We start from the raw sequence: 15,030 nt of genomic DNA, 5'->3' as shown, positions 1-15,030 counted from the left end.
CAAATAAAAAACCAAACTTACTTGATTGGCAAGAACAAATGGTTCATCTTCAAACCATTCTGAGTTGATGTTGATACTAGTAAAGTTATATTCAGAGTACATTCTATCACTTCCATTGGTATTGTACCGAGAGCATTTGAACAATATAACTTTGTTCAAATAGAGGTAATGTACTTCCCAAATTTCATTGATGACACCATAAAAATCACATATTTCCATCATATTTTGCTTCAACGTGAACACCGTAGTTTTGAGTTAAAAGTCTTTCATCTCGACTTTTTGTATGGTATCGAACTCCATTAACCATACAACCAACATATGTACAAGACAAAAAACTTGGTTGCATTGCAATTGCATACAAATCTTCCTGTGCTTTACCAGATATTGTTTCATTCATTTTTTTTATCTGTGATGGTAGATAAAATTATAAATGTAAGATCAAGAAAAATAAAAAATTTAGAATATCAAACATTGATATTTAAACTTACTTTATTTTCAAACCATGTTGAAAATTCATTTTTTTGCACTTGATTGATATCCAGAATTCCTTGAGATTGTAAGAATAATCTATGTTCTCTCTGTGTTCACAATAAGTACTATGAAAGATTATTTTTATGCTAAAACCTAAATGTTGTTAGAATTTAAAAAATAAAATTATAAACTTACGTTAAATATGGTTCCAACTCAGGACAATTATTCAAAATGTACCATTGAACTTGGGTTCGTTGATCTTGAGTTAGTGTGATAGATGATTGTCCTCCAAATGGTCTTGAAGGCATGTTGAATATTGACAGTGTCGATTGTTTTATAATTCCAAGGTAATCAGGATTGCGCTCAGGACGATTAAAGCGTACTATGAAAGATTATTTTTATGCTAAAACCTAAATGTTGTTAGAATTTAAAAAATAAAATTATAAACTTACGTTAAATATGGTTCCAACTCAGGACAATTATTCAAAATGTACCATTGAACTTGGGTTCGTTGATCTTGAGTTAGTGTGATAGATGATTGTCCTCCAAATGGTCTTGAAGGCATGTTGAATATTGACAGTGTCGATTGTTTTATAATTCCAAGGTAATCAGGATTGCGCTCAGGACGATTAAAGCGTGTTTCCATTCCACGAAGACACATTGAACAAAAGTTTAGTGCCTCAGTAATAATATATCCTTCTGCAATAGAACCTTCAGGTCGAGCTTTGTTTTTCACATATTTTTTCAAATGACCTAATTCCCTGAAATTAATTATGTTTTCAATATAAAATAATAAAGAATTGTATTCAATGATTATTTAATTTTTTAAACTTAAGTTATAGATTTTGTTACCTTTCGATTGAATACATCCATCGCATTTGTACTGGACCACCTAACTTAGCTTCTAATGGCAAGTGAACCATAAGATGAATCATCACATCAAAGAAGGTAGGAGCAAAGATACTTTGTAATTTACACAGCGTGAGTACAACGCCCTTTTCCAATTCGTCTAAGTCTTTCACATATAATGTCCTCGCACATAGTTTTTTGAAGAATAACGACAGCTCAGCAATAGCATTCATTACTTTCTTTTTCAAATATGGCCTTAAACCAATAGGTAACAACCTTTGTAATAAAATATGACAATCATAACTTTTCAACCCAAATAACTTTCCATCTTTCATGTTAACATTCCGAGAAATATTTGCAGCATATCCATCAGGAAATTTTACGGACTTTATGAACGTACAAAATTCTTGTCGTTCCTTCGCTGATAATGTATAGCATGCTACTGTTTTGAACCATTTGTTCCCCTTCTTTTTCATGTGTAGCTGCTTATGAATATTTAAATCTTGTAAATCAAGTCTTGCCTTTTCAGTATCTTTAGACTTCCCATCAATACTAAATATTGTACCAACTACACTATCACATATATTTTTCTCAATATGCATCACATCCAAAATTATGTCTTAGTTTTAATTTAGGCCAATATTCTAACTCCCAAAAAATACTTTTTCGCCTCCAGTTCGTGTTATTTTCATAACATGCATCCTTCATTTGTTGCTTATCGTCCTTAATGATCTTATCATTTTTACCTGCCTTACATTTCCATACACCTTTTAATTTATCTAAGATTTCATCTCCTGTTAAAATTCTTGGAGGTGAACGTCGTTCGATTGTACCATCATACTCCATATCATTGCGCCATTGGTGGTTCGGACACAAATATCGACGATGACCCATGAAACATGTTTTTCCTCTTATTCGAAATGAAGATGTGTCATCTTCACAAACAGGACAAGCTTTATAACCTTGAGTGCTATACCCAGATATAGTACCATATGCTGGAAAATCATGGATCGTCCACAATATTGCTGCACGCATTGTAAAATATTCTTTATCAATGATATCAAAAGTACGTACGCCATTTTCCCATAGTTCTTTCAGCTCATCGATCAGAGGTTGTAAATAGACATCTATGTCTTTTCCTGGAGCACGACGTCCCGGAATCAATAATGCCATCATTAAGAATTCTCGTTTCATACATCTCCATGGCAGCATGTTATATGGCATTAGTAACACTGGCCACATATTGTACGAGTTTGATAAATCACCGAATGGATTGAACCCATCTGTTGCAAATCCAAGCCTTACATTTCTAGATTCTTTTGCAAAATCTGGATATTATCTATCAAAATCCTTCCAAACCTCTGCATCTGCCGAGTGTCTAAGTACACCTTTTGTATCAACACGTTCTTCCTTATGCCACCTCATATCAGATTATGTATGGCATGACATAAAAAGTCTTTGTAGTCGTGGAGTTATAGGAAAATATTGCATCTTTTTGTGTGGGATCTTCTTGCCTTTAGTTCCTTGGAATTTGTATCGTTCATGGCCACATATAGGACATCTTCCAGCATTTTTATTCTCTTTCCAAAATAAAGCACAATCATACTCACATACATGAATAGTTTCGTACCCTAAACCAAGATCATGCAACATTTTCTTAGCATCATAATAAGATCGCAGACTTTTATTATCTTTGGGAAATGCTTTCGAAAGTAAGTCGAGCAACAAATCAAATGATTTGTTACTCCAACCACACATCACTTTAATGTGCATTAGATTAACAATAAATGTTAAGATTGAGAACGTTGTACATCCAAAGTATAACTCCTTTTCTGCGTCTGCAAATAAGTTAGGCAATGTATTCCTTTCATCATTGTGCTCATTTGAATCTCCAAGGTTCACAAAATCACTCTTCCTATGATATTGACTAGCTACATCTTCTAATGCTGGTCTCATATCGTCATTGTCTTCATCATCATCACTGTCACATGGTATGTCTTCTTCACTGTTTGTAACTACTTCTTCTTGATCTTCGTTTACTTCTGTGATATCTTCCCCGTGAAACTCCCACATAAGATATTTGTTATAAAATCCTTTTACGAATATATGACGCTCAATTGTCTCTAAGTCATGATAATATAAGCTCATACATGAAACACATGGACATCGAATCTTATTTTCACCATTTAAATGCAAAGTTGATAACTTAATAAAACTCTTAAGTCCATCAAAATACTCCACTGATAATCTATTCTTTTGGAAAATCCAACTTTTATCCATCATTTCTCTATTATCTTTCGAACAAGTAGACGATGGATTATACTACATTGAGAAAAATAAAATACTTAATTAGCCCTTGAATTGTAGTTATAGGGTATGATAGAGTTATGGTACAAAAAACATGTATTCAATGCACGTATAGGGTAGGATATTCGTATAAGTGTTTCTTATCCTACTCTATTACATGCATATATTTTTTTTATAAATGTGTTTAATTTAAGTGCCAAATAGAAACATATGTGTAAGTCTTTAATTGGTACATGCCATTATTTTTTTTATTTTTTTATTTAAAAAATTCATTCAAATATTAAAATTTAATTTAAAATCTAATAAAAAAAATTAAAAATCTTTTAATAAAAATTTTAAAATTTTCTTTTTTAAGGAATAAATACTAAAATTATTATTCATGAAACAAATTTAATTACTAAAGTAAAATAAAAATAAAAAACCAAAAAACTTTAGAAAATCCTACTATAAATTCAAATTTAAAATAATTAAATATATACAATTATAAGGTTCAATGATACTAAAACCAAAATAATAAGCTTAAACCCATTAACAGAATTTTATTCTAATCAGACACTAATGAGCTTAATCCTCTCAACTGCCTATAAATAAGGTTAGAGTATCACTTATTTAGTGCATGCAAAAATGCGACCTAATAAATCTCTAAATAACTTAAGTTCTGCAAGTTCTTATTTCTCAATACAATTAACTCGTGCACTAGGACTAATTAATAACCTAAATCCCGTACGTGTTTGATTTTTTTTATGCTTTATTGGTTTATTTGTAATTGACAAAAAATCAGTCAACAAGTATTAAATCTATCTCAATTCCAGAATGAGTGACTACTATCTCAGTTTTTGGATGCGTGAGTAGTTTCAACGAAAAAAATCTTGAATACTTAAACTAATAAAAAAATATTGGGTAATTTCACTGCAAATTTTTTTTACAAACACTAGAAGATTTCTTAAATTCCAACTTTAATTAAAAAAAATTATCAAAAAGAAAGGAAAAATTAATAGAATGTCTCACAATAATAGTAAAGTTGATAAAGTTTGTACACAATATAAAATACTTTTTTAGAAAAATTAATAATAAAGAAGTTCATTCCACAATCGAAAAAATGTACCACCACATAATTAACTTTGAAATTTTATGAATTCAAAAGGAGTATTTCTATCAATGGAATATAAAGTGTGTTATGTTATCTAGGCAAATAATGAATTTTATTAAATAATATTAAATTAGTAAGTGGTCATTTTCCTTTCTCTAAATATTTTATTTTTCTTTTTAATTTTATTTCTAAATTAAAATAAAGGGCTTCAGCCAATACACCTCATCTGAAAAGCCATTTCGTTTTCTTCTTCATATCCCTAGCTCCATCTCACTCTAATCTCTCTATCTCTCAGTTGAAATCAAACCCCAGACCCCATTATTCTTCCCCTCTCTCTCTCGTATTCCTGTCTCCCTCTCACTCTAGCTCTCTTTGTCTCTGATTCTAAGTTTCTTTCTTCTCCGTAATCCCTCTCTCTCTCACCTTCTTTCTTCTCTGTAATCCCTCTCTCTCTCAGCCTTTCGCACAGCTTCCATACCCAATAAAGCTGAAAAGAAAAGTCCCATTTCATTTTCTTCTTCATATTCCCCTATACACTCTCAAATCCCTAGCTCTCTCTCACTCTAATCTCTCTATCTCTCAGTTGAAATCAAACCCCAGACCCCATTATTCTTCCACTTTCTCTCGTATTCCTGTCACCCTCTCACTCTAGCTCTCTCTGTCTCTCTCATTCGAAGTTCACATACCAATTTCTAACCGAAGGAACTCGGAATCATCTAGCCGAAAGGTAGTGATTCTAAGAAAGGTGGTGGTGGAGGTTCGCAAGATGGGAAGATTGGGTCCAGCAATGTCCTCACGAACCAGTACACAGGTAAAGCTTGGTTATTTTTTTCTTGTTCTGTTCTTGGGTAGGCTTGAATTTGGTTTTAATTTTTTTCCCTGATCTGTTCTAATCATAGAGAACTAAGAAAGCCATAGAAGTGTCTCTACATAGCTAAGCTTAGATACTCCGCCTACTGTGAGTATTTTATCACGAACTGTCTTTGTTACTTGAACTTTCAGGTTCTTAATTTTATGGCTTGTTTTAAATAGGGTCATACGTTGCGACTTCTGTCCTTGCCAGATTTCTTAGATCGATCAATAGGCAAACTATTGAAGGTTTGAATGTCCACTTCTCTCTGCCTCTCTTGTTTATTTTTGTTCATAATATTATATATTTCCCCCTTTTCTCATTGTCTTTTGCTCTGGACCTTTCAGAAAGGTTCTTTTGTTTTACCAATGCAAAAGAACATCTTGAAATTTCACTAACTTTAATCCTTTATTTTCATATGGTCTATTACAGCTTAAACAAAAGATTGCTTCAGCCACCTCAGCCATCAAATCTGTTTTCGACCAAGAACAGCCTAAGCAGGATGCGGTAAGCCTGTTGTCGTTCTAGCTGCCGTTATGCTTTCTTTTACACGAGTTTATCGACTATCTGAGGTTATTTATGATGCAGACTGACAAACTGGAGCGACTAAGGGAGAGGATGATCAAAGTGCCGGAGCTTTTTCGGGACACTGATTCAACATAATTTGTTATTGTAACAATTCCCACGGTAAAATCTTTAGACATTTGACTTGGTAAATGGTATATTTTCCTTGCTTGATGGTATATATCATCTATTTCTGAAGTATACATTGAAACTAATGAACATGATTCATCATCGACAAATGCATTACTTTATCTCTTAAAATCAAGGACCTGATAAAGTTTCTAAATTCTTTTCCTACCCTCCTTCTGTAGGATCACCAGAAAAATCCATGCTTAAAAAGCTTGCTAAGAGCAAGTCTTGAGAGTTTTGAATTCAAATGATATTTTGTCTGCATTTTAACCACAGGTGATGGCAGTCAATGAATCATCTAGCGCTAGTGCTAGTCAATACTTGGGTATGAATTTGGTTTTTTTTTTCTTGTATCTGTTCTTGGGTAGGCTTGAATTTGGTTTTAATTTTTTTTTTCTGATCTGTTCTAATCATAGAGAACTAAGTCAATACTTGGGTATGAATTTGGTTTTTTTTTTCTTGTTCTGTTCTTGGGTAGGCTTGGATTTGGTTCTAATTTTTTTTCTTCTGATCTGTTCTAATCATAGAGAATTAAGAAAGCCATAGAAGTGTTTCTATATTGCAGTAAAAATTGACATTTTATTATATATATATATATTTATAAACATATTAACTCTGCACGGACAGATTTAAGAGCTAGTTACTTGTTCTTTGTATTTTTTTTCTTCTTTGATTATAGATTTCCATCAAAGAGTGTTTGATTTGTGTGATAAAAATGTCAGAAAACACCTAATGAATCTTCAAGAAAGTATAACAACATTCATAAGAAAAAGAGATGTATATGTCTATGATCAATGTTTTTATTTCCAAGTTAATTTAAATGCATATTGTTTTAGTGAAATATGGTAGAGAGAATAAAAACCTGTTTGTCAGTACCTTTTCCTTACACCCAGTTGAAGCACCTACAGAAAAAAATTTAATTAAACAATCTAACCAATATAGCCATGATATTTAATCAATATATGGCATACATACCTCAATAAAATGTCGATGAACTAGTGAAAAAAAAGAGATACTTACTATATATATTAATTTTCTTAGATAGTATCCTCCTTGAAAAACTGAAATTTAAATTTCAAACTAGTTATTTGTAATTTTTTTAATTAATACTTTTGTTTCCTATATTTGTGGCTGATTATACGTATATAGAGAGATATGTATATTTTATGAAATAAAAATTTGAAAATATTAAATAGTTTTTTTATAATTAATTTTTATTATATTTCCTACTTTACACGGTTAGGAAAAATTAAAACTAAATTTATATTTTTTAATTAATGGTTGTTGTTTCCTAAATATGTGGTTATAGTTAAGTAAAATATTTTTTAATTATTAAAAAACTGAATATGCATATATATAATAGGTTAGTTTTTTAAATTATGTTAAAGATATTTGTATTATTGACCCATACATAGGAATCAGTTTTGCTGAGTCATACATTTGAATTCGGCTGTAATCACTCTAACCCACAAAAGCAAAACTTGATCGAAACATAAACAAAAATCATGCACTCTCTCTCTTTGGGTCTGCACTCTCTCTCTCTCTTTAGGCTTTAGCCCATTCTCTCTCTCTCTTGATCATCTTCTTACTGAGCTCTCTTTCTTTGTTTGTGGAGAGAGTCACTCTCCCTATGGTTTCTCTCTCAAAAAGAATATATTCTTTGCTTTATAGTTTTTAGTAGGTGGGTTTGATTTTTTTATCTCTAAAGCTCCACAGAAGATGCAAAAGTTCCCCTCCAACTCCAAGCCATTAAACTCAAATTCCCATTTGATTTAAAGCTCTATCTTTTTTTTTCTCTATCTCTCACTCAAAAATTAATCTTGAAGCTTGAGAAGAAGAACAAAGTATTCTTCTTCTTTATGCTTCTTACTTAGTCTTTTTGTGCTCTTTTTTTGGTTCTCTGGTGTACAAACAGAATCCTATAAACTTGGTTAGAGTTTTAGACATTCAAAGAAAGAAACATAATTTTTATGCAAAGATGAGTTTGAAAAGTCCACAAGGATTTTGGTTTTTCGTTCACTTGTATTGTCAAATAATTGCTATTGAATGTGTATAAAGAATTATTCAAGATTCAAGAAGTAGAGGCTGCTTATTTCTGTAAGGTTTAAAGTTTTACTAGTTGTGGTTATTTACAGTCACCAATTGATCAATATAGAGGAATGCATATATGTAGTTTATTTCTCTTGTACCAAAATTTTACATGCTTTTCATTGTTTGTGTCTGCAGAAGAATTTACAAGCATGATGAAAGTGGGAAAGGTTGTGATGGCAGCAGTACAGCTCCTCCATGCACTAGGTAAAATTTCAGTTGTCAGATTTATTGTACCACCCTGGTTTGTATAGCTGAATAGTTTTTTTCTTGCTAATCAAGAGAGGATAATCTTTTTTTGCTTTCCTGAATTCAACTTTATAGGATTCTATTTGTACATCTTTTTCATTATTGGTATTATAATCCATGTTTGTTTTCAAGTGAAAAACCAAGAGCCACTTACTGAGAAGAACTGCTTTAAGAGAGGTTTTGAGTTTTTTTTCTCTTTGTGTGTCAAAATTAAGTTCTTTTGTGGGAAATTGGATGGCAATTCTATTAGTTTCTTAAAACTTTAATTTGAAATTTCTTCATCTGTTTTCTACTTTGTTGAAACTTGGTCGGACAAGAATAAAGTGTCTGCATTGAGTGCATTTATGTTGGAATTTTTTTAAGTTATGGGGTGTCTTTTAGGTCCAATTTTTCTTCATATGAACTTGAGTAGTTGGATAGAAAATAGGCTATATGTGTTCTGTTTTTATACTATTGGGATAATAATTTTTAGCCAATTAGGCTTTATTTTAAATTCTAATTCAAGGATTAGTAGAGATTCTGTTCAATTATGGTGTATTCCCATTAATGCGTAAACCTGTTTAAGTATAGATAATTAAGCATGGATGACAATAGATTACCTTAATTAATCTTCAAAGTTTGATGCTTCCTCTGAGACATTATGATGCTTGTGTCCTCCTCCTTTTACGATGATCGTAGAATGTAATATATTTTTGCAGGGAATCTAGTGGGGTTTTTTTTCCTTTGATACAAGTGACTGAACTATGTAAACTGTGGGTGACAACTAAATCTGCATTTCATGTAGACTGGTCATCATAAGCGTCTGTTTGCCATATCTGAATAATATTTAAATCATCTAGCAATTTAAGTGTGTTTCATGGTTTTGCTCAATAGGTACAAAAGGTCTTAACTTCAGCCCGAATTTGTGATCATCAAGTTTTTGTTTTCTGATTTATGCTGGTGTGATATTCTGTGTTTGAAGTTTAAGTCATAAAGGGTCTTGCCGATCATGACCTTATTGTCTCTTTTGGAAAGCTTGTATTGTAAAATGACATTTTGGTTTTGCATGGTAGGCAGAAGTCTTCGGATTTTGATTCTTCAAAAAAAATTGGGGTGGAGTAGGAAAGGAGAGAGGTTTTGTGTATGAAATAGAATGGCTGATCCCAGAAGTGGAGTTCGAAGATCAAAGAGGGTTAATAATGTGCAAGACAATCCTGCTGTTTTAGTTCCACCTGCTTGCCCAGGTACCAGAATAGGTAAAGTCTCTAAAAATCATAGTCTTCATATTTTATCTGTAAAATTCAGCTAATTCATCATCGTCTTATTTTGAAAATGCAGTGCCAGCCAGCAGGGGAAGAAGGAGAGGCTCTAGAGCTATGAATCAAGGTAAAAATGTTAAGCTGGCTGGTGCTGGAATCGGCGCTCATGGAAATACTGGTTTAGACTTGCCAGTAGGAAATTTAATTTCCGTTCGTGAGCTAGGAGTTCAGAAAAGTGCAGAAAAACTAGCTGTTGCTGACGATGAAGGAAGCACAGGTCCACTTTTTGAGAGGGTACTCTTTTGTTTTTCTGTTCTCAACCTATTTTTAGAACTTAGCAATACTGGGTTCAGACAATCAATTGAGTAAAAGAAACCTAATGGTTTAACTGGAACAACCGTCAACAACTGGCTGCGTTTATCACTTCTTGGAATTTTTTTTCCTTGCTGGTTTGAAATGACACCATTGTAGTTGTTGCATACACCTCTTTCATGTTGCAGAAGTATTCTATTTTCATTTGATTCGAGTATTTTGTAGTAACTATGTATTTTTGCTAAGTGAACCTTTAAATAACCTTTGCAGCTATTTGATTGACAATGTGCAATTGTTTCTTTTTACACTACATGATTTTTGTTTCACATTTTTGTGTTTTAGATATGTATGAATTTTGTGGTATCCAAAAAAAGGCTACTTCTCCATGTAGTTTGTGGACTGAGCTTGTTGTGTAATACTAATAATGTTTTTTAAATACATCTTCAGGTGCAGATTGGCAATTCTCCACTGTACAAGTTAGATAGAAAGCTAGGGAAGGGGGGTTTTGGACAAGTATTCTTGGGAAGAAGAGTGGCTGGTGGTATCGCTGGAACTAGGCCTGATGCCTTTGAAGTTTCGCCCCCTCCTACATGTTTCACTCTTGTACAGTTATTAAGGAAGTTTGTTATGTTGCTAATGGCAATCCCATTAACCTTTTGTAGGTTGCTTTGAAGTTTGAGCATAAAAATAGTAAAGGCTGCAGTCATGGTCCTCCATATGAGTGGCAAGTGTACAGGTAATTTTTTTTGTGCACTTTTATTGTTATTAGTTATTAATCACCAAGTTTTATTACCTAACTGGTGTTTTTGTTAAAAAAAAACATAACAGTTCTCTCAATGGTTGTTATGGAATTCCCTCTGTCCATTATAGAGGCCAGCAAGGAGACTACTATATCTTAGTCAGTTTCCATTCTATCTGTAGTGATTCTTTTAGTTGTTTTGAAATTGCTTTTGCCAGTAAATATTCATGACTAACGATTTCCTGATTCTGAAAATAGGTCATGGACATGCTTGGCCCAAGTTTATGGGATCTTTGGAACACTAATAACCAAATGTAAGAAATTGTGTGTTCTTTCTTCCTCCTCCCAAGTTACTCTTTCCAATGTTTCAGATTTTATTATCTATTCTTAATATACACATATATTTCCCAACTAAAAAGATATTTGAATAATTACATTTTGGTATTTACATTGATTATTTCTAAATGTCTACTCTTTTTAAAGGTTGTCTGAAGATACAGTTGCTTGTATAGCAGTGGAGGCTATATCAATTCTAGAACAGCTTCATTTCAAAGGGTACATTGTTAATCATTATTATATCTTATCTTTTCTTTTACTTTATCCTTCTCTAATTATTTTTGTGTTTCCTAATTGGACTCCAGTTTTGTGCATGGACATGTTAAACCTGAAAAAAATTTGCTTGGTCTGCCCGGAACACCTAATGAGAAGAAGTTGTATCTTATTGATCTTGGTTTGGGTAAGTGTTTGCTGGTGAACATGTATAGGATCAATAGGACAACAGAAAAACCATGACAATCTGCTTTTGTACCTATCATAATTATTGCACCAAACTAATCTTACTTTTCATCTTCAACATCAAAATGGAGAGATTCATCATCTGGTCGTCATGTTGAATATGACCAAAAGCCGGATGTTTTCAGGTACTACTTCGTTTAGTAAGGCTATGCATGGTCAATGGTTAGGCTATAAGATGGTTCTCAGAAAGAAAGAAAGAAAGCTAAACCACTTGTCTGTTTCACTTAACATGATTTTTTTTGGAAGCCTGATATAATTTCTGACTTTTGATAGGGGAACTGTACGCTATGCGAGTGTACATGCACCTTGAAATAAGATTACAAGACCAATTTGAAAATTATAGGTGGATGTAGTCCTTAGTTATAACCAAAACAGATCATTTGAACTGACATGCAAATATTTTATAAATGAGTCAAAGCATCAAAAGTAAAAGGAAAGATTTTAGATGTTTTTCTTAGGTTAGTGGTTGCATGTGCATCTTATATTGGGGTTGGATGTGGTACTGGTACAAATGTAACATTTTTTATTTTACCAATTTGTGAGAAGTAATGGATACCTCATAACCATTCCTTTCCTTTTTTGTTAGAGTCCAGTAATTATACCTCATAACATTGTCCTTTATTTTTCTTCATGCACCTTGTTCTGAGAGAATGAAATTCAGTGTCCCCAAGCCTTGAGTGTTTGTTAGTTTTCTTTATGCTTTATATTAATTGGATGTTGCAATTCTTTGCAATTGTCCACAAAATTAATATTTTAGAATTCTGAATGCTTGTGATGTATTTTCAGGAATGATTGTTGTTGGAACTAAAAACAGCAATAAAATGAAAAGAGCCTTCAAGAGGGAGCATGAAGTGGAATTGCTGCCAACTTCTTTATATATGTAAATATGAACTAAAAGTACAATTTTTGACATGTGTATAGATTTTTGTATTATGTTTTATATTGATTTTGTACTAAATATATATTTTTTTAGTTTGTATTTTGTTTATCTATTTTATAAAAATTAATTTTGATATTTTATTAATGTTTTTTTTTTGTAAATATTATAATAAAAAATAGAATTGATAAAATAATTAAATTAAAAAACTAATAAAATTATATATTAAAAAAATTATTTAATTTATTATTAATTTTGCTACCAAATTTTAGTAGCAAAAGTATCGAATTTTCAAGTACAAAACAAATAATTTGCTACTAATTTTGTGATTGTTTGCTACCAAATTGTGGTAGTAAAATGATTTTGGTGGATTGAAAATAAAATAAATTTTAATGACACAAATTCTTTAGCTACTAGATTTAATATTTTTAGCTACTAAAAAATTAGTAGCAAATTAGAATAATTAGCTACAATTTTTTTTGGTAGCAAGAAACCTTTAGCGACGGGGTTTTAGCTACGAACCAGCTACCATAAAATTTTGGTAGCAAAAAGGGTATTAGCTACCAAAAAGACATAGTTTGCTACCATTTTTTTGGTAGCTAAAACACTATTTTTTGTAGTGATGATAGTTATTAGGGTTTTTATTTTAATTTATTATTATTTTATTTTAAGGGTAAAATGGGTTATACGAAAAATTCATTAATAAAAGAGGCCATTTAGCTAAAATGTTTTGAAAGTAGGTTATTGTGCAAAATGCACTATAAAATGGGTCTATTTCCACCAATTTCTCTTTTTTAATGAGATATTTTTATCAATACAAATGTATAATTACATAGCGTGAAGCATAGTTTTCTCTCTGGCCATGGCGAGGAGGCGAAAACTTGTACAAAAGCTAGCTAAGCAAGATTCTATGCATGAGCTCCCTTCATCCAAAGATGAAGCATCAGTTCAGAATCTGACTGGTGAGAATGTTGAGAATATAGGCGATGAGCAATTAGTTACTGGTATCCCTGCGATGGAGGTCGACTCTACGGATCTAGATCTTCCTACAGTGGATCAATCTGCTCCAGCTACAGGTATGGGTTCAATGACGTGGGCTGAAGAGGTCGAGGCTCGGTCATTTCAAGAGTCAGCCAAAGAAACCTGGGCCCGATTTAGGGAGTCTCTTCCTTCATATGGGTGTACGAAGTTGCATTTCATGGAGCCAATTCAGAAGGATGGTCAGAAAGTTGCTCAGCTGGATGTAGATGAGATCGAAGTCGAAGCTTCCTACTGGAAATCTACTTTGATTTGTGTGGTGATTGGTGCTAATCCTCCTCTAGCAGTATTTGAAGGATTTATCAAAAGGATTTGGGGAAAACTTGGAATAGAACGTGTGGCTAGAATGAATGCTGGGTTCACGATGGTCAAATTCAAGGATGAAGCAGCTCGAGATCTGGTTTTGGAATCAGGGGTGATACATTTTGATAAGAAACCAGTAGTCCTTCAGCCTTAGACGACTGATATTGGTTCCTTGAAGTCAATTAAATCGGTACCAGTGTGGATTAGGCTTCCTGACCTTGGATTACAATATTGGGGAGTAAACTGCTTGAGTGCTCTTGTTAGTACAATAGGAGGCCTATAATGATTGATAAGATAACCAAGGAAAGATCTATGATTAAATTTTCTCATGTTTTAGTGGATATGGAGATTTCTGAAGCTCTTCCCCAGTTTATTAATTACCTCAATGAGAAAGGTCAAGTTATGGAGCAACAGGTAGAGTATGAATGGTTGCCTACGAAGTGTTCACAATGCAAAAAGCTGGGACACACGATTACTACCTGCAAGTTTGATTCTGAAGCAGTTTGGTGGAAGAAGGATATTAAGAAAGCACCTGCATCTAATCCTGTTGAGTCTATAGAGAATGCTACTACCCAAGCTGCTGCTCTGGTAAATTCAGCTCAGCCTCAATCCCAGCAGATGGGAGGGTCTCAATCTGAGGAGATCCCAAAAGATCAAGTGTGGTCATATCCGAAAAAATCTGGGGCCCTAAAACCAGCAAACCAAGTTCCATTTCAGAAAACAAGGAACTATTTTAGTTTTCTTCAAGAACAACAGAAGGTATTAAATGACTCATCCCATAATTTAGCTTTGAATGGAGAGCTGCAACATATTGAGTTGGAATGTTAGAGGTTTAAATAAGAAGAATAAGTAGATGTCAATCTTAGATGTCTGTTGTTTGAATAAAGTTGGTATTGGGGCTCTCCTTGAAACTAAAATCAAGGGAGAGAAGCTTAAGGAAGTTATGTGTTCTATATTTGTGGGTTGGGATTACTATAGTAGTTTGAGATTGGAGGGTAGAATCTTATTGATTTGGAAGGCTAGCTGGATTCATATTGAAGCTATCCAAGATCATGACCAATTTTTTCACTATAGGGTTCGAATATGTATCACTAATCAAGAGTTTTGTCTTACTGTTGTTTATGGTTCGAA

The 15,030-nt window shown here is 32.7% G+C and overlaps 2 protein-coding genes across 11 annotated transcripts; one reads left to right on the top strand and one right to left on the bottom strand.

Annotated features, from left to right (window-relative positions):
• Positions 1-205: 205 nt before the first annotated feature.
• On the bottom strand, positions 206-5,240 carry LOC133826204 (uncharacterized). Its single transcript, XM_062258791.1, has 5 exons — positions 5,025-5,240; positions 2,835-3,642; positions 2,067-2,648; positions 1,356-1,888; positions 206-406 (listed from the first exon to the last, which is right to left on the bottom strand). Exons 1-5 carry the CDS (start codon positions 5,238-5,240, stop codon positions 206-208), a joined length of 2,340 nt encoding a protein of 779 aa, XP_062114775.1.
• LOC133802038 (casein kinase 1-like protein HD16) lies at positions 4,947-12,701 on the top strand. Of its 10 annotated transcripts, XM_062240283.1 has the most exons (17): positions 4,948-5,528; positions 5,617-5,675; positions 5,750-5,815; positions 6,000-6,074; positions 6,156-6,254; positions 6,537-6,585; positions 8,487-8,555; positions 9,650-9,832; positions 9,915-10,129; positions 10,595-10,720; positions 10,810-10,883; positions 10,976-11,045; positions 11,145-11,200; positions 11,370-11,441; positions 11,528-11,622; positions 11,753-11,806; positions 12,468-12,701. In XM_062240283.1, the coding sequence occupies exons 8-17, from the start codon at positions 9,730-9,732 to the stop codon at positions 12,563-12,565; spliced, it is 963 nt and encodes a 320-aa protein (XP_062096267.1). In that variant the 5' UTR covers positions 4,948-5,528; positions 5,617-5,675; positions 5,750-5,815; positions 6,000-6,074; positions 6,156-6,254; positions 6,537-6,585; positions 8,487-8,555; positions 9,650-9,729; the 3' UTR covers positions 12,566-12,701. The 10 variants fall into 10 exon arrangements, with proteins under 10 accessions (XP_062096306.1, XP_062096267.1, XP_062096283.1 ...); XM_062240322.1 differs by lacking the exon at positions 5,617-5,675 and having other exon boundaries at positions 4,947-5,528; positions 9,650-9,820; XM_062240299.1 differs by lacking the exon at positions 5,617-5,675 and having other exon boundaries at positions 9,654-9,832.
• Positions 12,702-15,030: the final 2,329 nt, after the last annotated feature.

The sequence above is a fragment of the Humulus lupulus genome, chromosome 1 (genome assembly GCF_963169125.1).
Source record: "Humulus lupulus chromosome 1, drHumLupu1.1, whole genome shotgun sequence".
Classification (NCBI taxonomy): domain Eukaryota; kingdom Viridiplantae; phylum Streptophyta; class Magnoliopsida; order Rosales; family Cannabaceae; genus Humulus; species Humulus lupulus.
Note: the sequence above shows the minus strand (reverse complement) of the source record. Positions and strands in the feature narration are given on the sequence as shown.

What these genes read in the sequence shown, in the direction of transcription:
- LOC133826204 (XM_062258791.1), bottom strand. Translation starts at nt 5,240, where the DNA reads ATGAAGAAGAAAATGAAATGGGACTTTTCTTTTCAGCTTTATTGGGTA. An exon ending in GAAGAATAATGGGGTCTGGG is followed by an intron (nt 3,643 to 5,024) that starts GTTTGATTTCAA and finishes TTCTCAATGTAG; the next exon opens with TATAATCCATCGTCTACTTG. An exon ending in AAGCTAAGTTAGGTGGTCCA is followed by an intron (nt 407 to 1,355) that starts GTACAAATGCGA and finishes CTACCATCACAG; the next exon opens with ATAAAAAAAATGAATGAAAC.
- LOC133802038 (XM_062240306.1), top strand. Translation starts at nt 9,730, where the DNA reads ATGGCTGATCCCAGAAGTGGAGTTCGAAGATCAAAGAGGGTTAATAAT. An exon ending in GAACAGCTTCATTTCAAAGG is followed by an intron (nt 11,442 to 11,527) that starts GTACATTGTTAA and finishes ATTGGACTCCAG; the next exon opens with TTTTGTGCATGGACATGTTA. An exon ending in TCTTATTGATCTTGGTTTGG is followed by an intron (nt 11,623 to 11,752) that starts GTAAGTGTTTGC and finishes ATCAAAATGGAG; the next exon opens with AGATTCATCATCTGGTCGTC.